General features: G+C 39.2%; 1 protein-coding gene across 1 annotated transcript in view; it reads right to left on the reverse strand.

The window, feature by feature from the left end:
* The window catches only part of LOC307147674 (uncharacterized protein), a 35,514-nt gene continuing 8,949 nt past the window's right edge, over positions 1–26,565 (reverse strand). Inside the window, exons 3-6 of the mRNA XM_079852583.1 lie at positions 17,503–17,584; positions 14,618–15,093; positions 10,327–10,380; positions 1–1,749 (exon numbers count right to left, since the gene is read on the reverse strand). Of these exons, the coding sequence (XP_079708709.1) occupies positions 1,624–1,749; positions 10,327–10,380; positions 14,618–15,093; positions 17,503–17,584 (738 nt within the window). The 3' untranslated portion in view covers positions 1–1,623. The remainder of the gene's footprint in view (positions 1,750–10,326; positions 10,381–14,617; positions 15,094–17,502; positions 17,585–26,565) is intronic.

A 26,565-nucleotide genomic window follows, 5' to 3' on the forward strand; every position in this document is an offset into this window, starting at 1 on the left:
TGGGAAGAAACATTTATTCGCCTCATTTGAGGCATAGAGACAGAAAAGGACAACTTTTCACGTTGCAAGCATGTACTGTACTGTTCTATATGTCCATATAGCTGTAATTTAAAAAATATTGTATTTGATTCATATAGATACATATAACACCTAGGTGAAACTTATGCAACAACTATGAATAATTGTCCTTATTGATCACCCACCGGTTGGCCTAGCTTATTGACCCTTACACGGGTTACAACTGCAGTTTACATTCAGGAAAAAAGTATTAAAGTTTGCTGCTAAGTACATCACATCCACTGTCAAAATCCTCAGATGGATTGTTTCTGAAATATACTGCATGGATAGGAGTCATGTTGTCCATATTTATGTAATTTTCTACACATCAGAAGAATAACACATAGGCAATGCTCGGAATAGCACACTAGCATACTCATGTTACTATTTCTACAGTATGTTGTATTTCTGGAGAATACTACTGTATATCCCACAGTACACTGTTCAACTTGACCTTTCCTTTCAAGTTTCATTAATGAACTAGAAGACATTTTTTTTTTTTTTTTTTAGAAATGAATTAATGCGAACAAACATTCCAAAATAAACAACATACCTTTTGAAACATTTATTGCAAATATAATGTATCCTGTTTCACATTCTATTATTTTGTTTGTTTGTTTTATAGTAAACAGTATACAGTGTGTACTTTGCAGTATGCAGCACGCTAGTATTTTATTCTGAACAACAACTGTGTGATAAGGGCTGTGATTCAATCCCTGGTGTGTGTTCAAACAGTGTCAAAACATTCATAAACTAGATATTGATGGTAAAAGTCATTGTATTTAGGTACATAGTACTGAGTATGCTACATAGTAAGGCGCATGTTTAATATATGATGTTAAAAGACTCTAGTATAGCGTTGTGTTGTTTTTCCCCCCCCGTTCTTCACTTAAGATGTAATTACTTTGGAATACACATCAGATAATCAGTATTGTGATTACTGACACACTGAAGCTGAACAATGACTTGGAATGTTTAGCCTGTGCTGTCATTATATCTGATTGTTTTCCGGTTTACCCTGGTTATTATAGAGCGAAACGCTTTATTTTATTACAAACCGGTTTTATTAATTAAGGCCCATTCTGGCATCAAACTGATTGTCTCTCATTACATTTCCCTGTCTAAACAACCAACTGCCTAATAAATTGTCTTGCATGTTACCTTCAACCCAGTGGTCTCAACACAACCATGTGGCCCAATCGTCAGACGTTGTCAACAATCCGCTGCTCACTCCTGTTAAACCCATCACAGAAACCAAACCATTTGGTTGTGGTTTTATAGATAGCGCAGTGGTCATGGCCTTGTCATTAAAATAAGTTCTAAGTGGGTTTCCTGAGAGATAGAGAGGATGAGACGGCTAAAGGCGAAAGGTTGCGTCTCCTCATTCCTCTCATACATTCTGGCCCTGATCACATTTCCTGTTTTGTCCACAGGCCTTATCACGGGGCCTTTGTTCACACTAATATCCTGCCAAATAAAAGGCAATGCAAACATACATTGTCTTTATGTTGGGAATTTTTGGTCCACAAGTGATGTTTCGTCTCTGCAAAGGTCCAGTCGCGTCCCTCACGCACACGGAGGTTCCTCAGCGGGGATCAGGGGACTGCAGGGAGGAGCGCTGCTCAGGGGCCGGAAAGCGAAGATGGATGGATCGTAGGAGTATCGGGGTGCGTGACGGCCGCCACTCAGGTTCTGTGAGGGAAACACATAAACAAAAAGATGAAGTGGGAAGAAACTGGGTTTGGTTGGAACACACCAAGCCGACACCGACGAACTAGCGCCGATGAAAGCCGACTGTTTTGTCGCCTCGCGTCGGGGGGAAAAGCTGCACTTGAACACACTACTGCTGACTGTCAGCTAGAATGCGCGTTCTGCGCCTGCGTGTGAATGAGACAACTGTCTATTTCTGCAGATATATTCGTCTATTCGTCATTCAAAAAGGGAAACCGATGCTGCAAGGTTGAAGATACACAAACCGTAAACAAAGTAGGGCGTGCTTACCGTTTTAAATATCAATCCTGCTAAAAACTTTCTTTATTCCACTCCGCTCGTGTTAATATTGAAATATTCGCCAAGGAACACTCGGGTAAGATGACGTAACATAGAACAGCCTTCTATCTGTTCCGTTTTGACTTCTTTGCTCGCTGTTTTGCTATTATTCTCGTGCACTGACTCGTTCACTAAGCTGAACAGCCAATCAGAGTTCCCTCTTTCACCGACGGCCCGACGCCGTTTCAACATGTCGAATCGGCCGAAAAAAAGCCGACGAGGACCAATTTCAGCCGACGGTGCGGAACACACTGAGAAAAATTAGTCGGCCGACGCACAAAAACTGTCGGACTGCCGACCGTCGGCTTGCTGTGTTCCAGGCTTTAGTCAAGTCAAGTCACCTTTATTACCATAGCGTTTTATACAACACAGATTATTTCAAAGCAGCTTCATTATTCAGCTCAGGTCAGTTTAGTGCTGGTGCACTTTTTTTACAATAACTGTAAAATTCAACAATAGGCAATTCAAGGCAATAGTGTCATTATTCAGCTTGAGTCAGTTCAAGTCCCCCTCTGTCCGTTCGCGTTCGAGGTTCAGAGTTTACACGACACAGAGCTCATGTTTAAAGGTGTAGTAAGCTATTTCTGAGAAACACTGTTGAAAGTGTATGCGGACCGAGCAGCACAACACACTTGTAGCCAATCAGCAGTAGGGGGCGTTTGAAGAAAGACTGTAGAAAGGGAGATGGCTGAGAGACATTACAAAAGAGAAAAGGTCAGAGGAATATCACTGGGAAAAAGAAGGGTTATATGATCAGGCAAAAGCTTTAGGACCCGTGCTAATATTAGAAAAGCTTTCCAGCACTGGAGAGACCGAAGCGGGAAGTCCTGGAAACAGATGCTGAGGTTGTGTTGTTTCTGCTCCATACACGAGTAACATTGTTTTCAGTCGCCAGCAGCAGCACATCAGCTCCAGACAAACAATGACACTCAAAACTAATATACTCTTGTGTACAGTATGTTCATTTTTTGTTCTTCCTTGTCATTCGTTCCTCATCTTCGCTTTATTTTTCGCTAAGCATTATCTTGCTTTGCTTTTGCTATGATAAAGAGACATCCTCTCTTGCATTGCGTGTTTGTGCATTTTGGGGGCGGAGCAATGAAGGGAGGGGTGTGTTTGTTTTGGGTTCTAATATCAACAATGTTCAAAAACAATTTTAAGAAATCACATACTGCCCTTTAATGTGATAGTTCATATAATATACTGCTAATCCCAATATCCTTCACATCAAAGAATAAACACATATGTCTGGATTATTGTTTGTTATATCCTAATGGTCTGGTGGTAGAATTGTTGTCCAAAGATGTTCATCAGTGATTTTATATCACACGTTTGTGTGCATTGTGTTTTGTGATTTCACCGGATGAATGAAGCTATAGATTGAAGTGCCAGATTGCCTCTTATTTAATAAACAAACAAAATAAATACACTGCTAATCAAGTGGAGAAAAAAATAGAAAGATGCCAGTGACTTCTGGGGTATTTAATAATTTATTGTATTATTAATATTTCTTTCTAAACAGTGGCATATGATTTATAAATAAGTATGCCTGTTTCCTTATTTATTTTGTTATCAAGGATGATGAAGTTCTGGATCTTCTGTACTGTTTTCTTTTCAATCTTAATATGCTGTATTGGGATTTAAAAGCTATTTAAAATGAAAAGATTAAATTCGCCTAATCAGACACTTGGGAGAGAGTAACCAAAGAACGGATTAATATTAAGCAAATCAGTAAGTAACTAAGGATACGTTTACACAACAACAATGTACTAAAAAAATGAAATGCACATTTCGCTTTGCGTTTCATGTACAGACAGCGTTATCAAAACAATCCCCGTTCACACGGACCTGCGAAAACAACTAAAAACGGTGTATTATTCATGCCAGGCCAGTAGTTGGCGATGTCACTTTGTAACACGATACGCATGCGCATGATGTCACCATTTTCACAAATCCGCGTTTTTGTAGTTTACACTGAACGGTATCATTTTCAAAAACTTGCACTTTGAAACCCGTTTTCAAAAATGGGAGTTTTCAGGCCCCCAAACTGCTGTTGTCGTATAATTGAACAGTTTTTAGTTGAAAAAGGTGTCGTGTAAACGTAAGACTATTTTATTTCAATCTTTGTCTGTCAAAATCTATCCAACTTTAGCTTAAATGTGCAAGTTGTTCACAAGAAACATGCTGAACTTTGTCGAAAAATTCCTCTAGTGTGTTATCGCTGGCTTACATGACCAAAATTATATTTAAAACAAAACCTGAGTAAAACCAAGTGAGCAAAAACCCCAGAGAAAGGAGGGGTTCCTGTCCTGGGGAATGAAAGAAGTAGTTAATATGTTTCACATATGGTCAGCTAAATCTAGCCTGGCTTAAAAAGCACAACTCAAAAAGATATACATGCGTATACCACAAGGTTAAGCTCTTTTCCTGTCAAATAGCCACTCTATTTGAGGTTTTCAAATCCATCAAGGGGCCAGATCAACACTTCATCAAAATAAAAAGAGTAGGCCTCAGGGTTTCATTGGATGTTACATGATCCCATTTACTTTCTACAAGCAGCTGTTTTCCATGAATCTCCCTCCAGGAAACAATGTTCTGAGTTTAATCATTTTAAACTGGTTTCATCCATGCATTCCTAACAGCCAATGACAAACCATCAAATACTATTCTTTATTTTAAGTTTTTAAGAGTTCAACAGGCTTTTAGACCGTCAAATACCTGCAACTGTAGGAAGAGTAATTATATTATGACAAACAGCTCAGGCTTTTGTTTCCTGGTACATTTTACGAGTACATAATGCTTTTAAAACTTTACACTACACACCATACTGCTTATACATGGGAATGAATTAACCCCTCAACCCCTAACATCTGTCTTGTCAACAAGTTTGGAACATCTAGGCGATGAGACCGTTTGTCTTCTCTGCCTTCATCCACCAATGATTTTCTTTTTCCCCCCTCCCTCCTTCTTTGGTTTCATTTCATTCTTGTTTCTGAGCCCTCATTCTCTCCGGTCTTGTCCCAGACCTCAAACCCCCATGATGATTTTCTCTCTTCCCTAACTGGCCCCCTGATAGCCGCTTCCCACTCCATCTCTAGCTTTACCTGGAGCGTGGCCAGCAGAGACAGGGCCCGGAGATAAAACCAGGGGCCCAAACCCTACATACATGAGCAGAAGACCAGAGGGAATGGGAGAAGCAGGGAAAACCAAAAGAAAAACGATTTTACTCTGAAATACATGAGAAACTCTAAACTAAAAAGTATGGCTTAAAGGGGTGGTTGATAATGGTTTCACTTTAATGAGTAATTTTTTAGTGTGTAATGTTGCTGTTTGAGCATAAACAACAACTGCAAAGTTACGACGCTCAAAGTTCAAAGCAAAGGGAGATATTTGCTTTTAAAGAAATCGTTTTTTAAGGACTACAACAAACGGCTGGTAGAGACTACACGACATTCCTCCCGGGTTAGTGACATCACTAACCCTAAAATTTACATAAACCCCACCCCCGGGACATGATTTATAGATTATCAAGACAGAATATGCTAATCAATGACTAGAAGATAACTACACATCAGCTTCATAAATTCATCAACTAACCATTCAGAAATGTCCTGTTGCTTCTATATGTTGTCACTTCTTCTTGAGTCTCTACATTATTGTCTGACTCCAGTTTGAACATAAAAGTCTAAAAGTTTTTGAAATTTTCAGTGCATGTCTGTGTGAGTGCAAGCTGTTGAAGCTCCGCCCTCTGTGCCGGGAGCAGCAGCTCATTTGCATTTAAAGGGACAGACACAAAAAACTGTGCGTTTTTGCTCATCCTCAAAAATGTGACAATTTTAACATGCTATATAAAAATATCTGTGGGGTATTTTGAGCTAAAACTTCACATACACACTCTGGGGACATCAGAGACTTATTTTACATCTTGTGAAAAGGGCATTATACCACCCCTTTAAGGGTTTAACAGAAAAGGAATATTCAGTAATTGTATCGATTTAAATGCACCGATCGGATCGTAACAAAACTGGATATTGTAACCATTCTTTGCAAAATCAACACTTATTGAACTGAATTGAATCTACATTGAGCTGAATAATGACACTATTGTCTTCTTAAGAGCTGCTTTGAAACAATCGGTTTTGTATAAGATTTTCTGGTCTATTTGTCTGTTTGGGAGAATACATCCCGCCTGTAGATGGTGTATAGCGATAACACATGTAAGGTTGCCGATACCAGAGCTGCGTCCCAAATCGTCTGGGTAGGGCTGCGTTTAAATCCAATTTTTATGCCCTTCTCTATGTTAACTTCCCTCCGTCTCATTCACTCGGATGTACGTCTTTGCCAATGGACCTTAAGCTCTTGATCACTGGAATCTGCTATGGAGCTGATTTATTATTTACAGTTATTTTGCTTATGAATTTGTTTTATGCACAATTCTAAAGGCCTGTATGATGTATGCTTGGAATGTTGAAGAAAATATATTTAAAATTACACAAGCAAAAACAACAATACCATAAACTAGCAGTCAGCTTAACAGTCAGCTTAAGGTAGCTACAAGCAATAAATGCGGTTAAATGTCAAAATAACTCCAATATCATACACTAGATTTATGCGGGCTGTAATAAAATATGACAATATTTTCTAAAAATATGTTAAAAATACAAATAAAATATGAGTCAACGATCAAGGACAAAAGGTAAAGGAAAGTGGGAAAGCAAAGAGAGAGTGGGAAGAGCGAAAGGAAGTTGAAAACGACAACAAGGCGGAGGAGTGAAACGAAGAACATCTTTCTCTCTGACTGTAGATCCTGCAACAGCCGGCACTCTATAAATGGAAAATGACTTCATCCTAACACACACACACACATCCTTCTCCCTCTCCCTTTTCATCCCTTGCTCCTCTCCTCACCTCTTTCCATTAATCTAATAAAATGGTCATCCAATCTCCTGCAGATGAAATGGAGGTTTCTGGATGTTCATTGGAGAGAAAGACTATTACGCATCAATTCTTTTGCAGTCTACAAGAGGAAAACCTGCATTTCTAGAAGCTAAGAGAAGGGTTTTTATTTTTATTTTTTATCGTAACATTTCAGCACTGAAAATTTGGAGACTCCATACATTGGACATTTTGGTCACTTTAGATTAGGATCCAATTCTCACTATTAACTATGATTTTTGCCTCAATAAACACATAAGTAATTAATAGTTAAATTAATAACTGCTTATTAATAGTTATTAAGGTAGTTAAATGTAGGTATTGGGTATAGGTTATGGTCATGCAGAATAAGGCATTAATGTGTGCTTTATAAGACCTAGTAAACAGCCAATATCCTAGTAATATGCATGCTAATAAGCAACTAGTTGATAGTGAGAATTGGACCCTAAACTAAACTGTTACCGACATTTTCTATTTTCATGCGTTTGGCCAATTAACGTACACTTGCATCTCTGGTAGTTCCTGTTGAGTTGGGTTAGACTCTCCTCTGAAGTAGGTGCTTATTTAGATTTTTTAAGGTGTTCCTGTAACTAAAATCATTCCCAGTTCCTGAGGTGTGAACACGTTAAAAAGCGGTAGTTATATGAACTATGAAAACGTTCCTCCGGTGTGAAAGCCCCTTATATGGTTTAGGTCCCTCTTTTAATGTAAATAAATGGGATTTTTTTGTCCATTGGTGTCAGATGGTCATTGTGCTGCTTGATTATCATATTCATATACTGTACTGTGGTATTAACCCTATAAAGCATAACCCTATAAAATTCAAAGGCCTCTAAATAATCAATATGATCAGAACATTGCCTAAAACATGTACACAATCTGTCGTCGGACTGATAGTTTATACTTTTTATACTTTTAGACTTTTAGTATCATTTCTAAAAAAGCCCTCTTTTTTGTTGTGAAATCATCACTGATTTTTATAAAGTAAAGATAAGAATAACTTTGATATCGTTAGTAATATTTCACGATGAACACTTACTGGACTGAAGCAACTTAGGTTTACTTGATTATCCATACATAATTTTAGAGAAATGTTCAAATGTAAGTATCAAATATGATACATCATGCTTTTGAGGAATGTTTATTTGTACATATTGTAACGCATTTCAAACAATTGAAAGTACAGAGCTTTTATCATAAAACTAAGCTTTTAAATATCATCTTACTAAGACATGTTATTGGAAGATGTAGAGTGACAACTGATATTTACAAGCACTTTATGTAAATATCTGATTGATTTACATCAAGCTATCAGAATTTCATGTAACTTTTTGGCCATATAGATATCAGCAACTGCATATTGCATATTTTTGCTCAGTTTGGGGCTCTTTTTTTCCTCCTCAAGAATGAGCTCCATATTCACTATATAAAATATGGTTTTTATCAAAAGTCAAATATTACTTTTTTTCTTTAGCTTTTTTAAATAATTTGTCTAAAGGTTCATTAAACTGTTCCATTAAAGGAACACGCTGACTTTTTGGGACTTTATCTTATTCACAGTATCCCCCAGAGTTCGATAAGTCCATACATACCCTTCTCATCTCCGTGCGTGCCGTAACTCTGTCTGACGCACACACCGCTAGCCTAGCTTAGCACAAAGACTGGAGGTAAACGGCTCCAGCTAGCATACTGCTCCCAATAAGGGACAAAATAACGCCAACATTTTCCTATTTACGTGTTGTGATTTGTATAGTCACTCAGGTGCTGTGAGCTAATCACTCCGCAGAAGTAGCAGTGCTTCGCCTTCTGAGAATATAGTTCCCAGTATGTATACGGTTAGAAGATGCCTGTGACTCATGTGACCTTGTTATTCGTACACGCTGTGACTGTACAAATCACAACTTGTAAATAGGAAAATGTTGGTGTTATTTTGTCACTTATTGGGAGCAGTATGCTAGCTGGAGCTGTTTACCTCCAGTCTTTGTGCTAAGCTAGGCTAGCGGTGGGTGTGTCAGACTGAGTTACGGCACGCACGGAGATGAGAAGGGTATGTATGGACTTATCTAACTCTGGGGGATACGGTGAATAAGCTAAAGTCCCAAAAAGTCGGCATGTTGCTTTAAAAAAATTAAAATAATTCAGACTATCACTAATAATAAAAACTATTCATTTGTTATTATTTTTCTGATCTTTACAGGGTTAAATGTTACTGAAGCAAAGAATGCAATGGTAGTTTTTCTGGAAAGGGGCCCCTGCGAGATGAGACAGATTGTGTTTGTAATTCCTCTCTCTGACTCCAGCGGGCTGGTCTGCAGCCAGTGTTTCCCATGAGTGTTCCAGTTCCTGTGCCATGCAAGCGGGAGTCACTGTTCTGCAGTCCAAAAGGTGCCGAGCTCATGATGACGTCACACACTGGCATCGTTCAGCTCGGGCCTTCTGGACCAGTGTGAGGAGTGCCAAACACACAGCCGGGGTCCAGGGCCATGGCTATGAGGGTCAGCGGGTGCGTTTCGGCCCGGCTCCAGCGCACCGTGCTCACGGGTCAGGCTTTTAGAAACCAATCCAAAACACTCGCATTCAAAGCATTCAAGCTACTGTACTGACCTGATCCAAGACCAGAATTACAAAAACATGTCCAAATGATTTACTATTTGCAGAAAATTAACTATTTGAACAATGCCAGCAAAGAAACAATTCTTCAACTACTAACAAATTGTGTAAACAGTGACCCCAAAAAGTATTTAGATACTTAAGGTTGATTGTCATTGGATTAGAGAACAAAAAATCAAACCATTTTATTTTCTAGACGAGTTGAACACATTAACTATATTAACGCTATAATATAGTAACTATAATATATATATATATATATATATATCTGGCAGGGAAAGCATTGATATAGTTAATGTGTCCATCAACACCCCCAAAGCTTCAGTCCTATAGCTCGTCCTGGGTCAACATTTCATTCATTAACATTTGGCAGTTTTGATTTATATGCTGTAATGTGTGATGATTGTGTTATTTTACATAAGCAATGCCTCTATCGCTTGTTTCTGCTTCTCTTTCACCTGTTTTTTGATCAGGAGATTCTGTACTCTTTCAGAAGATGTGTAATAGCGCCCCCTACTGTATAACAGTGAAAACACGATTTGCCGGAAAATTCCGCCAATGGCGGGGAAAGAGTTAACATGTTCTATAAGTGTCTGAATTCTTTTGTATTGTTTTTTTGGGTCACTGTATGAAAAAAAACAAAACAGTTTGTTTGTTTTCTTTTGAAACACTCACCCGAATCTTGATAGTCCTCGTTTTCCCACCGCAGTTCTTTTTTAGAAGCATTTTCTGAAGCAAAGAGCAGAAAGGAGAAAATATGGTTAAAAGGAATGACATAGACCTTCCTTAAGTCTAAGCACAGCCAAACTCCACACACCAGCTGCAACACACACACACACACACACTGAGGAACGAGTTTCCATATTGTCAGTGTAAACATTTACTGCTTTTTTGCCCTTGAGCTGTTCTGGAAGATCCCTGGAAGCTCTGGGCCACTGTGGCTACCAAAACTAATCAGTCTTTTATGTAACAGAGCAAAACATCCTGTGGGCCGCCCTTTCAGGACAAACGAGGAACTCTGTTTGCTTTCCTTACCCAGAACTCTACTGTTAGTGCTAAACTGCCTGACTCAATAGCAGAGGTTAACTCGGATTCTTTTCAGGACAAAGTCTAAGCGGTTCATTACAGTAAAAACAAAAAGTTCTCCTTAAAGATTGCAATACATTTATGATTTAAAAAAAACTACAGGCAATGATAAAGGAATAATTTGACCAAAATTAAAACTGAAAATTAAAATATTGTATGGAATAAAAAAGATGTTTAGCAGAATGTCCAGACTGCACAGGGACCGAGACTGTGAAGCGCTAAAACTGACAAACACGCAGTTCATGTGCCATATTTTCTTAGTATATTATTCCATATATTAGTCTTTAACTAGAGATGCACCAGTCACCTGGCCATCGATCGATTTTGCTCCAAACACACGTTTTTGGTTTTATTTTGGCCGATCTCTGTTCTGGACTTGCACACAAATTGCATTGCAATCATTTCCCAAAAATATAATTTGTGTGGATTTTTATGAATGTACTGTATCTCTGACTGTCTTCATTAAAGTTTTGATGGCATTTTCTTTTCCTCTTACCTCTGTATAAAGTTAAGTAGTGTTTTATAAGCGCAGAGCTGCTAACCATTTCATAAGCGCCACCTACTGTCACAGACAGAGTTTGCATTTTACATCAGAGTCTGCTGTTTTTGTTTTGTGCAGGTATGTTTTATGTAGCAATTTCACAAAGCTAAAGTCAGACTTTAAATATTGAAATTATGGAATCTAATAATAAAAATGTAAAAAAAAACTGCGGTTGCCTCAAATTTCAAATGGCCACAGATATTTTTTGTTTGTTTGTTTAAGGCCAGTTTGGCCTGTAGTAGATCAAATAAACAACAAATAAATTTGCTAAATGGAGAAAAAAACAACCGGTATCGTTATCTGTCCATTACTGTCCATACCTGTCAAAATTAAATAAAAAAAAATCTCTTTTAAAAATCGGCAATTGGAATTGGCCATGAAAAATTAAGATTGGTACATATCTTGAAGTCGTTATTCACTAAACATCTTGAACTTCGAATTTCATTCACTTTCTATGCATCAAAAAGAGAAGCACGAACATGCTGCAAAACATCTTTGTTTTCTCAAAAATAAATGAATAACATACATACACGTCATGTGTCTATGAGAACACGACATAAATGACAACAGAAATAACCCTTTAACTTAGAGAGCATTAAAAACAGGGTTATTCATTACAGTAAAAACAATCCGTTTCAAAGTTTATATATTATAATAAATTCATGGCAATCTATAGGCAATGACAGATTAATGCACATTTCAAGCAGCCTCTTTGTTCTACAAGGGAAACTCCCAGTAAAAAAAAAAAAAAACAACCCAGGAATTGTCAAATTTGTCCAGATCTGCGTGACTGGAAGGCAGCCATGGTTAAAGCCCGGGTGAAGTCTGAAACGAGCTCGGCCTCATTTCAAAGTTCCCAAAAAAGGAGATAATGTTTGTCAAGCTCACTCAACCATGGAGGGCAGCATTTAGACATCTGTCAGACAGACCATTCATTTCACTTGAACAATAGCTGGACCCCTGCGTTTGAGATTTAAGCAACTGCATATGTGCAGGAATGGATTAGTTGGTAAGGATTAATAATGAAAAACTAACACGACTGTCGCCCAAAAGTGGCTCAACATATTAACATAACAGCTGCCGTATATAATTAAATGTGTGATACACAGTAGAGTGAGGCTGGACTTGGATTATTTCATGTTTAGTACTAAAGGCAATAATGATGACTTATTAATTTGTGTACGTTTGATTTAAAGTGCTTTTTCGAATATTACCTTTCATGCAGTGTGTAATGTGAATGTAAAATGTCTGGCAAAGTTTTAAAGATCAAAGTACACGACAAATAACCTTATTGTCTACTATAAGAATACTGTAACGAGTCGTCAGCAATTCCAGTCTCACATATTGTTACAAACCTACGTAACAATGTAACAAATGTGCATAATGCCAGCCTGTGGTCTTCATTGGCTGCCCGTGAACAACGTCTACTTTGCCCCGCCCTCAAACACTAGTTGTAGCTGAGACTGGAAGAGTCTTATTTGTGTTATTCATGTTGAGAAAATACTGTTTTCATCTACTTTGCATGTGCTTCAAAAGCATGAGGACTCGCTCTGGAATTGATACAGAAAAAACAACGCCATCGTTACTGTTTGTATCATTGTGTGTCATTCGCTGAGGAAGCCTCTGGAGACGAAATTCAGATATGGAGACGAAATTCAGATATGGTAATGGTCGTTTAGTTACCGAGACACGCTGTAAGCGGTAGACCAATCAAAACAGACTGGCCCGTCTGACCAATCAGAGCAGAGCAGGAACACGGAAAAGAGGGGTCTAGAGAGACTGAATCTTCGAAAGAACCGGTTTCAGACTCTATGAGAAATGAGGTGATGTGCAAACTATTGTAGGAGACCTCCAAAATAAAATAGGAACCTTTAAAATAGCATATAGGGGCACTTTAAAAGAGATTAAGCAAAATGAGCTTTTAGCAGTTAACTTGAGTAGTCTCCCACATTTTGTTTTTCCATCAACACCTCCCATTCCACTTGACCGAGCGCACACACAGTGCACTCCAAGAGTCATATGGTCCTCACAGCCCTCTTCTCTCTCTGTACTCGTCTTTTTGCTCTTTACATCTCCACATGTCCTTTGTTTTAACCTGGCACAATCTGGCCTGTTTATTTGAACACCTGAAGACAAAACTATTAGGTTGAAAACTACTTTTTTTCCCACTTTGCCGTTTCATTCACTCACAGATTCACTCTATCAGCCTTTTGTTCAGAGCTAGGGAGGGGGGCTGACATCTGTCATCCTCTCTTTCTCTCTGGAGGTGGCGGGCACAAAGCCCCGGAGCACATGGACTTGTCTGAGTAAGTGTAGTTTTGTGCATTTGTCTTGCATTGTGTTCAAATTCAGCCATTGAGTTGACAAGGACTGTTGGTCTGGAACGAAGAGATTTTACACCAGAAAGTATTCAAGAGGTTCTTTGGGGGGAAATATAGTAACTTTACTTTTCAGAGACTAAGGTTTTTTTGCTGGATATATAAAGTCAGTTCCGTTCCCCTCAAGTTTACACAGGTGCCCTAGCAAAGTAACCACAGTTTCCCGTACGTTTTGAGAACCAGAAAGTTTCCATATACTTTTGCCCTAATTGAACAATATCCATTGTTTTGTCATTTAAAACCTAAACTTTTGTGAATGTTTTGCTTGATAAGTGAGCTCGCACAAGTAAATTCCACTTGATCTAATATTTTGTTTCTAGTGCAGTGATATTCACTCGTTTTTAAGTGTTATTTAAGTTTCAAAAGTTTTTTTTGGGCCACTGTATAAATTGCTGTGAGTAATAAAAGGACTGCGTTGATACAGTGGTACAATGGTGCATCTGATCATGGACACAATGGCTTTTAAAAAAGCAGAAGACAATGATAAAAAACGAAAATTCAAAGAAGAAAGACCAAAAAAAAAGGTTCATTCCTTAAGGAGTGCTGACACTGATAAATAGAGCTGTACGATTTTGGGGGAACAATCGAATTGCGATGTTTCTGAGAAAAAATCTGGGTTTTCATTTCATATTAGGAACTTTTAGCTATTAACTACTACACACTATTTGGAAAAAGCATGCTCTTGTTGACTGTGATTTTGCTAATAATGCTTTCTTGGATGTCTATAATAGTTGGTCCTGAAACAACAGCCCTATATCAATCAATTAGATCATAGGGTTAGGGGTTTCTTCTACATTCTTATCCACCCATCATATTTCCCTCTGATTTTAAGGGAATGTTAAGCATAGGGTTAAGACTACAGTTGTTGGAGAGGACTAACAAAATATGCTGATGTCCTCCCTTGCAAAACCACCCAAGTTTGTTCTTAGCCAGATGTTGAGTCAAAATGAGTGTCTCTTACCTGCTGCATTTTCTCCAGGTCTAGGCTGGGGCGACCAGGTTCTCCTGTGTAATTGGGCCGGTGGCGCCAGTAAGGCATGGAAGGTTGTTCAAAGTGGCTGAGAATGATGGGCCGGACAGGGAGGCGGGCCGGCGTGTGTGAAGGCTTGAGCGCTCGAGGAGGAGAGGAGCTGAAGAGGACAGGACTGGGAGAGGTGGCGCTCAAGCGGGCCCCGGTCGACGGTTCGTTCGGCCCACACAGGTCCTTCACCTCCTCGTCACTAGAGGCGCTGCTCATGTCTCCATGTCTGTGCCACTTCCGGCCCCCCTCGGCCCCCGGGGCTCCTGCGATGCGCTCCAGCTCCTCTTCCGAACTGTGGCGGTCCAGGGTCGGGTCCAGGAGTAAACGGAGACGGCGTAAGTGAGCCGGAGAGAGAATGCCCTGGTTGTGCTGTTGACTGGTGGCTAGAGGAGTCAAGGCACAATTCCGCCGGCGCTCTGTAGAGGGGAGAAATATAGCAGAAGGTTATCATTCAGCAGAAGGTTTTTTTTTGTGTGTTTTTTTTAAAGAAGCTTAAAACGCACTTAAAGCTGCTCTAAGCGATGTCATGTGTTTTTTAGGCCAAAACATTTTTTGACACATCCAGCAAACATCTCCTCACTATCCGCTAGCTGCCTGTCCCCTGAACACACTGTAAAAAAAACGCGGCCTCTGTAGACAGCCCATGCTCCTCAAACAGCAACAAAAACAAACTGGCCCAGCCTGGACCACGAAACATAACAAACAGTGTTCCAGCCAATAACTGACAAGAATTATTGGGGGGGGGGGGGGGTGTTAGCTGGAGGAGAGATGTCCTAACAACGACTAACGTTAAAATTGTATATTCTTGAGAATTTTAATATGGCCGACACACGACCAAAGAAACGACATTCCGATGAACAAATAACAAAGTAGAGGGAAAAGGAGAAGAAAAGCGAAGTCCCGAATTTACATCGGAAAAGCGTTCAAAAGGTGGCGAGAACTCCGCCGGCAGAAGGGCTTCCGATCCCACATTCAGGAGTCTCTGTTTTTGATGGACATGGGGGGAAATCCAGTTTGTTTTTCTAAATGGTTCCAAGACTGTTTCAGGAAGCACAGAAGGGAGGGGGAGGGGACGGGATGAGGAGGAGGGAGGGTCGAGCTAGCCTCCGTTTTGTTTGACAATACTTCGAACATCAACAAGAAGTGACGTCACCCAATATCGCTTAGAGCACCTTTAATAAAGGGACAATTCAACACAGGCTCATTGAAAAAAATTCCTGTGGCAAATTTTTTGTAAAACACGCACCAATACGTACATATCACTGCAGTTTCCAAAAGAAATAAACACTAGAGGCAGTAAAACAGCTAACACTTTTAATCATTTTCACACACAATTATGATTACAGAGGCAGATTATGGATTAATAAAGACATATTTTCACATGGCTCCTTGCACAATTATGTAATCAAAACACACTTTTTACCATAGTGCATGATGTGTAAACTAATATATTTTGGAGTTTGCATCACTTAACCAGCTCCATATGTTTCGGGTACGAACCCCGTGAAAGATGAGTCATGATATATGAGAGCTCAAAGTTCAAAAACAAGCTAAAATGTCATGGTTTCGATTACATTTTTATATCGCATTTGTTTTTGTTAACACTATCTGGTAGGTTTAGGGTTTAGTGTAGGTGTATGTTATTTTAAAACGTGATGGAGCATTAATCTTTTAGTGGACATTTCCATTCAGAACTGCAGTGAAACTCCAACATAATAAAACGTTGCCATAATCACGTTCATCTGTTCTGGAAAAAAACTAAACACGCTTTTAGCGCCACTCACTGGACATTTAACTTTGAAACTGTCGCGAAATGTACACGACACAACATATTTTCCGTTTTGCAAAAATGTTGCCACAGGTACGTTTTTCGAATGAGCCTGGGCTGGGACAATCCCATTAAGCATTCCAGGTTTGCTGTGCTTGTTTGTAAGTGCAATCAATATGGCTATAAAATATTATTAGTATTATTGCTAAATAAAAATACAAAAAAAATTAAATAAGAAATATAACTATTGTGATATTTCACTGTTTGCGTCTCACTGAAAATGATTTGACGGCCCTTTATGGGAAACTACCTCACACCACACCATATTATATCACACCAAACCATTTCTCATCGCTCTTAGCTTCTGTTATGATAGAAAGTACAAGCAAGGAGCGATTAAAATGCATATGTAGTTTAGATTTTAGACTCCAGATGAAGTTTATGGTTTGGAGTTTCTAACCTAGAACCAAGCGCATGTATGTGACAGACTAATTCAACTAATAACTACTCTGATAATAGTTTAATCTGTCAATTGTTTTCTGATTATTCTATTTATCAGACACTTTCCTTCAATGTGCAAGATGAAAAATGTTATGCATTTCAGAAAATTTCAATAAAGTAATTTTCACAGTTTGAAAGCAGCAGAACCACATGTATGAAAGTGTAGAATGTTCTGGAGACACACATTCCCTACTGTGAACATAGTAATGATCTACTGCGATCATTTTACTTTTCCTAAAATGCCTAATGTCACGTGTACACTTCATTTTTCAGTAATCCCATTACTGTACATAGCATAGTTAGCCTACACTGAATATAGGGTTTTAATTTGTTTCATTTAAAAATGTAATTTTATGTTTAACAACAAATACTGTTCTCTGTTAAATGAACACTTCAAATTTTTTGCAAAACTGAAAAGCTTGATTTATAAGAACATAACAGTAACTTAAGTAAATGTATTTTTCTATGTATCATATTTGATTTCATCAATTAGTTGTTGAAGCCCCCTATGCAATGGTCTTATGCATGTGTCAAAAGATAAAATAAAAATACACACCTCTATCGATCTGTGCCAACTCTTGGTTTTCGCCTTCTGAGTCTTCACTCTCCCCCCCTTCCTCACTGCCATGGTAGGAAATCTGTTTCAAAAGCAAAGCAAAGGTCAGACAAACCTGAATCACCATGATACAAACAAGTAAACTCAGACAGTCACGTCCCACAGCTCACACAAACAAATGGAAAGGGTTATTCATGCATCTGTATTGGCATACAACAAGTATTGCTTATCATTTGCTATCACAACAAGACCAGTGACTAACACTTGGACAACTTCTTAGGAAACCTTCTATACCAAAGGGAGGGATAAACTTATGCTGTAAGTGCTGAATGTTTCTTGCAAACAAACCAACCTAAAAAAAGGGATTATCCATTTACTAAGAAACTCTTAATGAAAATGTGCATGGCGATCACCCATGCAAAAGTTGCCTTCATTATGCAAGGGTGTTATGGGTGGTTGCCAGACGTTGCTATGTGGTTCCTAAGGTATTCAGAGTTGTTTTTAGCAAGTTGTGCAGCGGTTGCTTGCATGTCGCAAGTGGCCCCAGTGATAAAAGCCCAAATCTCCATGAGAATCTGTTCACTACATGTGCAAGTCTATGGGACTTTTGGCCCATTTTGTCATCTGCCAGCTGAACATCTTAAGACTGATTGTTTAAAAGATTAATAGTCAATAATCTGCATGATTCATGTCACACATGGCATAAATAATGTGTGATGTGTTTAATATCCAGTTCAAATCTCTAACCCAAAGTATGAGCAATATTTACACTAACGATTCACAGATTTACACCTTAACTGAGATAAGAGAAGGTGTGATCAGATTAGATTATGTGGTAAAGCAGAAAAGATGTGCTCACTTGCCAAATGAAACCTATTTCAATTTAACTTCAGTGTATGCATTTCCTTGTTTCCTTGTTTAAGTAAAGATCCGAAAGTGTGAAAAGAAGAAACAGAGCGTGAGGTTAAGAGAAGTAAAAACAAGAGGCACACCCAATATACCACAACACCAATTGCTGTGAAACGTTAGCTATGTCCCAAGTGTGTTGGTTCATTTAGGCAAGATTATTTTAAGAGCAAACCGGTTTCGAAGTCTATCATAGAACGAAAGTATGGAACAGGGATAAAACCCAACAGATTGCACCAGTAAGGAGTTAAGTAACACAGTGCATGGTAATTACCTTGTCCAAGCCCAGCTAACCAGCTGCCATCTGTTCTCAAGTACACACACACACACACACACACACAGCCCACTTCTCTTCTCATCTCTTTCGCCTTTCACTAAGCAAACAGTGAGAGAAACTGAATGACTCAAATGTGTCACTCTTTCTCACAGGCTCTAGGATCTCACGGCAGCACAGGGCCCCCAGAAGAGCCATTTCCACTCGCTGAAATCCAGTCTGTCTCCAATCTCAAAGCCACCACAAATTACCATTCCTATCCACCAGAGCCCCTGCCAGACAGCGTCTCCGGCTGTACAAAGACAGGCGATTTTCTGTTAATATTCGAATGTATTTGGAAACTTCTGCCTATTACACATTTCATTCTGGGGTGTTACACAAGATTCAGGGGTAATAATCATACCTAAAGGTGCAGTAAGCGATTATTGAGAAACACTGTTTAAAGTGGATCGGACAGAGCACCATAACACACTTGTAGCCAATCAGCAGTAGGGGGAGTGTCCTCTCATGATGGAAGAGAGAGTGAGATTTAAAGAAAGACTGTAGAAAGAGAGATGGCTGAGAGACATTACAAAAGAGAAAAGATCAGAGGAACCCAGATATGCTGTTGTAATGTTAGCTCTAGTAACAGCACAGCATGTTGGGGGCGGCGCAATGAAAGGAGGGGCGTGTTTGTTTGGGATGATTTTAAATATCGACAATGTTTCTCAGAAATCACTTACTGCACCTTTAAAGGGGTAATTCATTGATGGCAAGATGGGCTTTTATAAAAACGTGGTTATGCAGTAGAAATGTGAAAAAGATTAAAAGAGAAAAAAAAGGGTTCCATTTTGCCAAAAACACCCATAATGCACTTTTGATTTTGACACCACCCTCTTGTCGATCCGACTGTAGTTTAATCTGTAGTTTTAACTAAAAGACCTGGAGCAGTCAAAAGTCTATCGTGTGATGCAAAATGATGCAGTTGGTGTCATCCGAAAACTTTTGTTGGCAAATAAACAGGAAAATATGGAGCAGGTAACACAGAGAAAGAGTGCATATTGTTAATGTACCGTCATTGTAACAATACAAACAAAGCCGTTTGAAAATTTGGTGAACATATCCTTTACAAACTGGAGCTCAATGTGCACTAATATTTCTATTCAACATAAAAACTGAGAACTAGCTGAGAATATAAAACTGTCCTAACTAGGAAACAAGTTTCCAGCAAAACACAATTTGAATCCCCTTCAAAAATGTATACTTGGTTAGGACTACAACTTCGAGGGCCTATGATTGATAAAAGAGATGGAAACAAGGTATGCCATTCCCTCAAACAAGTTTAAACTAACCCTGAGGTGTGTATTGTCAACACTAGTTATATATGGCTCTACAATGATAGAAGGAAACTGCCCAAATCCCAAAGCCAAATGATGATTGAGAAACAATTAAGTGAAGGATCATAATATATCTGTATTGTGACAACAAAAGAGGAATCACTGGAAAGAAAATGCCAACCGGAAATGCTTATAAACATTGTGTATAGCATTAGCAAACCTGTTTTTTTATTTGAATGTAATTAAGTACAAATGTATGCATTTATATTAGGTATGACTTACATTCAACCTGTAAATATTGAAAAATAAACCTTGACATTGTGCTCTTGAGTCACTCTGACAGCGTTTACTTTGTGATATTGATCGACTGATGGTACAGTAAAAGTGTTATTTAATGGCTTGGTTATGTAAAGCTGTTTTACCATGCCAATAAAGCATGGTTCCTATGACTAGGAACTAAAAGTTATAGCGTGTGCCTTTACTGTACACACCGGCCCTCTTTGTGTCATAGCTCTCTCAAGTAGGCAGGGGGTGAAACAATGCCAGCGCTTCAAGCCCTGAACAACAAGCTGGCAAGTGACCTTGACTTAATGGTGACAGCCAATCAATAGACCCTCAGTGTCATTATACATCCAGCCTTGTTCAAACTCACTTCAGTGTTGAGAGAAAACACCACTGATACTAAGTTGACTTCTGCATGGTTCTTTGCCTGCACTGAAAAGCTCTGCAGATACAAAAGCTGCTGAAAAAGGAGTAGTACACAACAGGAAAAACAGGCTCTGTGTACACTGATGGGCCAAAACATTATGACAGGTCACAGGTGAAGTGAAAATCTCCTAACAAGGACACATTTTAAGCTCTGTGTAGATTAGTCAATCAGTTATCATAATCAACATGTTGGATGCAGGAGAAATGGGCAGGAATAAAGATCTGAGTGACTTTGACAAGGGCCAAATTGTTGTGGCGAGGCGACTGGTGTTGAGCGCCCAAGGCTCATTGACGCACAAGGACAACAAAGGCTGTCTAGTCTGAGCCAACAGAAGGTCTACTGTGGCACAAGTCACACAAAATTTGAATGATGGTTATGGAAGGAATGTGCACTCTGCTGCGTATGGAGACCAATCAGAGTGCCTAATGACCCCTGTCCACCGTCAAAACCACCTACAATGGGCACACAAGCGTCAGAACTGGACCTTGGAGCAGTCAAAGGTCGTCTGATCACACAAGTCCTATTTTCTTTTACATCACATGGACAGCCGTGAATGTGTGCACCGTTTTCCTGGGGAAGTGATGCACTGTGGAACGAAAACAAGCGTGTGGAGGGATTGTGAAGCTCTGGACAATATTCTTCTGGGAAATCCTGGGTCCAGCCATTCATGTGGACGTAAATTTGACACGTGCCACCTACAACCTAAACACTGTTGCAGACCAGGTACAGCGATGACAATGGTGTTCACAGGTTGTAGTGTCCTCTTTTCAAGAGTTCAAGGTGTTGCTCTGTCCTCCAAACTCCCCAGATCTCAATCTAACTGAGCATCTGTGGGATGTGCTGGACCAACCAGTTCGGTCCACAGCAGCTCAAAATCACAACCCACAGGACTTGAAGGATCTACAGCTAACGTCTTGGTGCCAGATCCCACAGGAAACCTTCAGGAGTCTTGTAGAGTCCGTGCCTTGGCGGGTATGCGCCCAGAGGTGGACAGTAACAAAGTACATTTACTTGAGTACTGTACTTGAGTATTATTTTTTCTGGAAACTTTTTACTTTAACTTCACTACATTTGAAAGACAAATATCATACTTTTTACTCCACTACAATTCTGTCAAAGTCCTTGGGTAGAAAGTAGTAACGTCAGTCAGGGGTTGCATTTTGGTTGCAACTTTTCAAAAATGAAAGTCAGGTTGACGTCAGAACTCGACGTTGGTTTGACATCCGAAACCGGCTTTTAGCCGACAGACTTTGGATTTTGGATGGAAATGAAAGTCAGGTTGAATGAAGATTTTCATTTTCAACCACAATACATCTGTCCAACGTTGGAGATTAATGTCAATCTGGCGTTGCATTCTGACATCAATCTGATTTTCATTTTCAACGTTGGGTTTGCTCTTCTAAATGTGAATTTTGTCATTGTTTTGGAGCACACTAGCTTATAGATAACAGTAAGGCTAACATATTCATACTAAAAGCCAAAAAACTTTAAATAGGCCAATATTTGAGGGAACAGCCATTTGGGTGTCCGAAACCATTGTGGACGTTATTGAGTGCACTTATTCAGTCTCACATTCAATCCCACTACTGGAACTGTGCTCTAGAAATACATGTGATATTGATATGAGGGCAGGCATAGATTCAGAGGCATCAGGTACTGTAAGTATTACATACAACAATGCAACAATAATAAAACAATGCATTGACATTTACTTTTTACTTTTGATACTTAAGTACTTTTAAAAACAAGCACTTCTGTACTTTTACTTGAGTAAAAATAGGTAATTACAACTTTTACTTGTAACAGAGTAATATTTGACCATTAGTATCTGTACTTTCACTCAAGTAAGGAAGTTGTGTACTTTGTCCACCTCTATATGCGGCATTTTGGCAGCAAGCGAAGGACCAATAGGGAGGTAATCATAAAGTTTTGGCCAATTGGTGTATATGTTACTGCCGGTCTGTTCAACTCTTATGTTCATTGATGGCATAGAGATAATGTATTGTATGGTAAAAGACGATTGACTTATTATTTTGGCTAGTACTGGAACCCTACGCACAAACACACATACTGCTGAGTGACTGGACTAAATTCGGCAGCACAGCAAGAGGCCTGTTACCCAGGAAACTATCCCCAGATGGGATGACAACATCTTCACATGAGATTATTCCAGGCATGTGTTTAAGTGAAGATATGTTGACAGAGCTATTCTCAAAATCATCAGCATCAGAGTCAAATTACCCATCAAGCTATTCACTATGGTTTTGGACCGAAATGAAAGCACAGCCTGTTTTTTCCTCAAATAATTGTTTAGGCAGTATCTTCCCTTTCACTTAGTAAAAAGTGGTTCAAAGCAGTGCTCACATACCACTGTCTTTGAAGATAGCCATCAACAGTTTTCTCATACTATGACAGTATGTTTTTGAAAAACCTTTAAATGCTATTCACAGTATGCTTTTCAATTTCAGTTACAAAAGAAGTAGGTTTCAATGAAACGCTCTCAGATTAAAGCATTACAGACCTTTAATATAAAAACAAGAGAAACTGTGTCTCTTAAAATAAAAGTGCCATGGGCAATACCATGGCACAGTGATAGTGTTACATGGTAATACGACATATTGTTAGTGACTTTTATCGTGCTAGGCAAGAAAGATGCACCAACAAACGAACAAACGTACTGTACTTGCAGTACTTAACCCAAGAAAGTACTGGTAATATAAGGTAACTATATGGGTTAAGGTTATGTTTAGAGGTAGGTTCAGGGTTAGTACCTAGTTATAACCCAGTTATTGTAATAGCTATAAGTAGTACATAGTATGTACATGTGGAACGGGTCTGTAAAATAAAGTGCTACCAACATCTCTTTCAAGATAATTTGGTGCAAATACAGATTTCAATTGATGTGGGGTCACATATTTCCTCATTTCAAAGATGTTTTTATTGAAAGTGACTAACAAATGTGAGTAAAACAAGCGCCTGTGTGTATATTAACTACAGTATTTTAATATCCTCAAAGATATTAAAATACTGTAGTTAATATACACAGTATTAACTACAGTATTTTAATATCCTCAAAGATATTATAGCTGTTTCTATCAATAACTATGCTATTTTCCAGATGTATGGATGTAAAGCAAGCTGAAAGTATAAATTTGAATAGGAAAGAATACAACCATTTTCTATCATGGTTACTATTCAACTTTGTCATAGCATGCCTGAATTGCATAACTTGAATTCAACAGGCAGCACATTCATTCAGAAACTGATTATTTATCTGAATAACTGACATACAAATTTAGTCGGGCAGGTGAGCGACAGGAATGTGGATGTGCTTCAGTGTTTCTCTTTGTAACTGTACATGATAAGAGCGCCACAGCGCAGGGCCGCAGTTTTGCTTGAGGTCAGTTAGCATGCATTTGTAGCAGTTCTTTCTGTTGAAACATAATCATAGGGTTAAATCAAACCAACATAGATAGCACTGACTGCATGACTTTCTGCAGGGGAGCTGTACTCATGCAGGTGTGAATCACACGGTTGATGGTTTATCGCCCAGCCCATTCCCTCTGAATTTGCATGTCTTAAGCAGTGGACCTGAACTGATTTGCTTACACATGTATTACACCTTTCCTTCATCTTGGGGAATACATCATTTTCACCAATATGAAGTGCAATTCGGGATTCTCGGGAAAGGACAAACCGTTACAAATAAGCATCATGGCAGTGATGGTATCAGATGTTCATACCATGGTATTTAATGATATACTTCAAAGAATACCATAATATTACTATGGTACCATGTCCAAAAAAACAAACCAAAAATAAATTACTTTTTGTTAGTGATTATCAACTATATTCTAATAATAAGTATGTAAAAAACGCTTTGAAGAAATATTAGCATCATTTATTCTAATGAATTTAAGGTGGAAACTTCCCATAAGGAATATTTTCCCTGGCTTCAGGCCCGTTCACACCAAGAACTAGATGTCAGGGTTCGGTCACTTCTGTCTAGTGTTTTTCTTGGTTGTCATGTCTGTGTGGGCACGCGGCTTCGAGCGTCCTCGAGCCGTGCGCTCTCTTGTCTGTATGCCTTGTTAAATGTGTGGGGAGTGGTGTTTGGATCCCGGCACATCTGTCTAGTTTGGTTTCGGTTCTGTGTCGGGATTCAGACATTCATGCTCCTCTTCGCGTTTGTCCTCTGTTGAGCTTTCGCTCATTCTCGTCTTGTCGTGTGAGCGTGCGGTTTTGAGCTCGCTCGGACCGTACGCTCTCCTGTCTGCATCTGTTGTTGTGTTCTGTGTTCATGCGGTTCATGTTTTCATCGGCCGCGTGCTTTCATGTCATGTTTTGTCTTGTGTTTTTCACTAGCTGTGTGCTTTCATGTTGTCATGTTGTGAACACGTGGCGTATGAGTGTTCTCATTGGCTGCTGTTCATGTCTCGTTTTGTGTGAGCACATGGCGTGTGATTTGTTTAACTGGCCATGTGCTTGTGTTTTTTGTCATGTTTGGTGTGAGCACATGGCTTGTCATGCATTTCCTTGTGCCATGTGATCTCCTGTGATTGTCAAGCCCCGCCCACCTTGTTACCTGATTATTGATTAATTTGCCCCACCTGTCCTCCCTCATTCCCTGCTTTGTTGGTTCTCCCTATTTATTCTCCCTGTGTTTGCAGTCCTGTGCTGGTTCGTTGTCATATGTATGTCATATGTTTACCCATGTGTGTTCCTCAAGTCAAGTCAAGTCAAGTCAAGTCTTCCCCCTCGGGGTAGTTTTGTTTGTATTTTGTTTTATTTTTTGGTTAATAAAAGCCTTTATTTCTTCTGCGTTTGAGTCCTCACCTCATCTCCTCAACCCCAAACCATGACACTAGAACTATAATGATAACCACAAAGATATAGTTTTAAAAATCATTCTGAATATAAAAGAATAGCAGCGTCCACACCACAACTATAACGATAACAGCACAGAGAAACAATATGGAATCAATTTCAGAATGATTTTTTTTCCAGCTGATGAACGATGAAATCATTGACAGCCAATCAGAATCCATCTTGCTTTCAGAGCTAGAGCATTTAAAACGGCAGGTAACAGACCCGTAGCCAGAGCGATATTGTGCGCTGGTGTGGATGCTAATGCTAGTTCTCATTATAGTTATCTTAAGTTATTGTTCTTGGTGTGAACAGGCCTTTCGAATTCAGTAATCCCTTAATGTAAGGAAGTTTAGGATTTAAAATGGTAAGTATAATATAAAAGTGCTGTTGGTATCCATTAAACCGATCCCAGACATTTCCTTACGACATAAAAAAGCACAACCCATTTGCATTATTAACATCCGCATTTGCATGCGGGTTTGATGCTGACTACAATGCACTGCTCTTGCAGGTAGAGCTGTTTGCATAGTTTATGGTTCACTCTCTGTGTCCTCCAGCCTTGTTTGAGCTCGTAAATTACAGGGTTGTCAATGTGTTTGTATATGTAACACAATCAGCTGCCCTGTAGCCTCAGGTCTACAGTGCCATCCTGCAAAGCACTGTGGGAACGAGAGAGACGGGGAGGTGTCACTGCTGTCACGGCCTGCTGGATTAGCATTGGCTGAATGTGTGGGGTAGATTAGGGTCAATGATGACTGTCACGGATTACAGACTTTGGAGAGGGTGTGTGTGAATATGATATCAGCTCAGAAAGCTGTTGGCACACAAGTGAGTTGTTAGTGTGATAATGCTCAAAGTTTAATCATGTGACAGTCTTAACATCTTTATGAGGGCAGCATATGTCCTAAAACAGACGAAACAAACGCACACATCAGCGTAGTAACATGTCACAGTGCGCTGAACTCTATCCATCATGTGTCCTGTAACAC

Source organism: Squalius cephalus, assembly GCF_949319135.1.
Source record: "Squalius cephalus genome assembly, chromosome: 20".
Classification (NCBI taxonomy): domain Eukaryota; kingdom Metazoa; phylum Chordata; class Actinopteri; order Cypriniformes; family Leuciscidae; genus Squalius; species Squalius cephalus.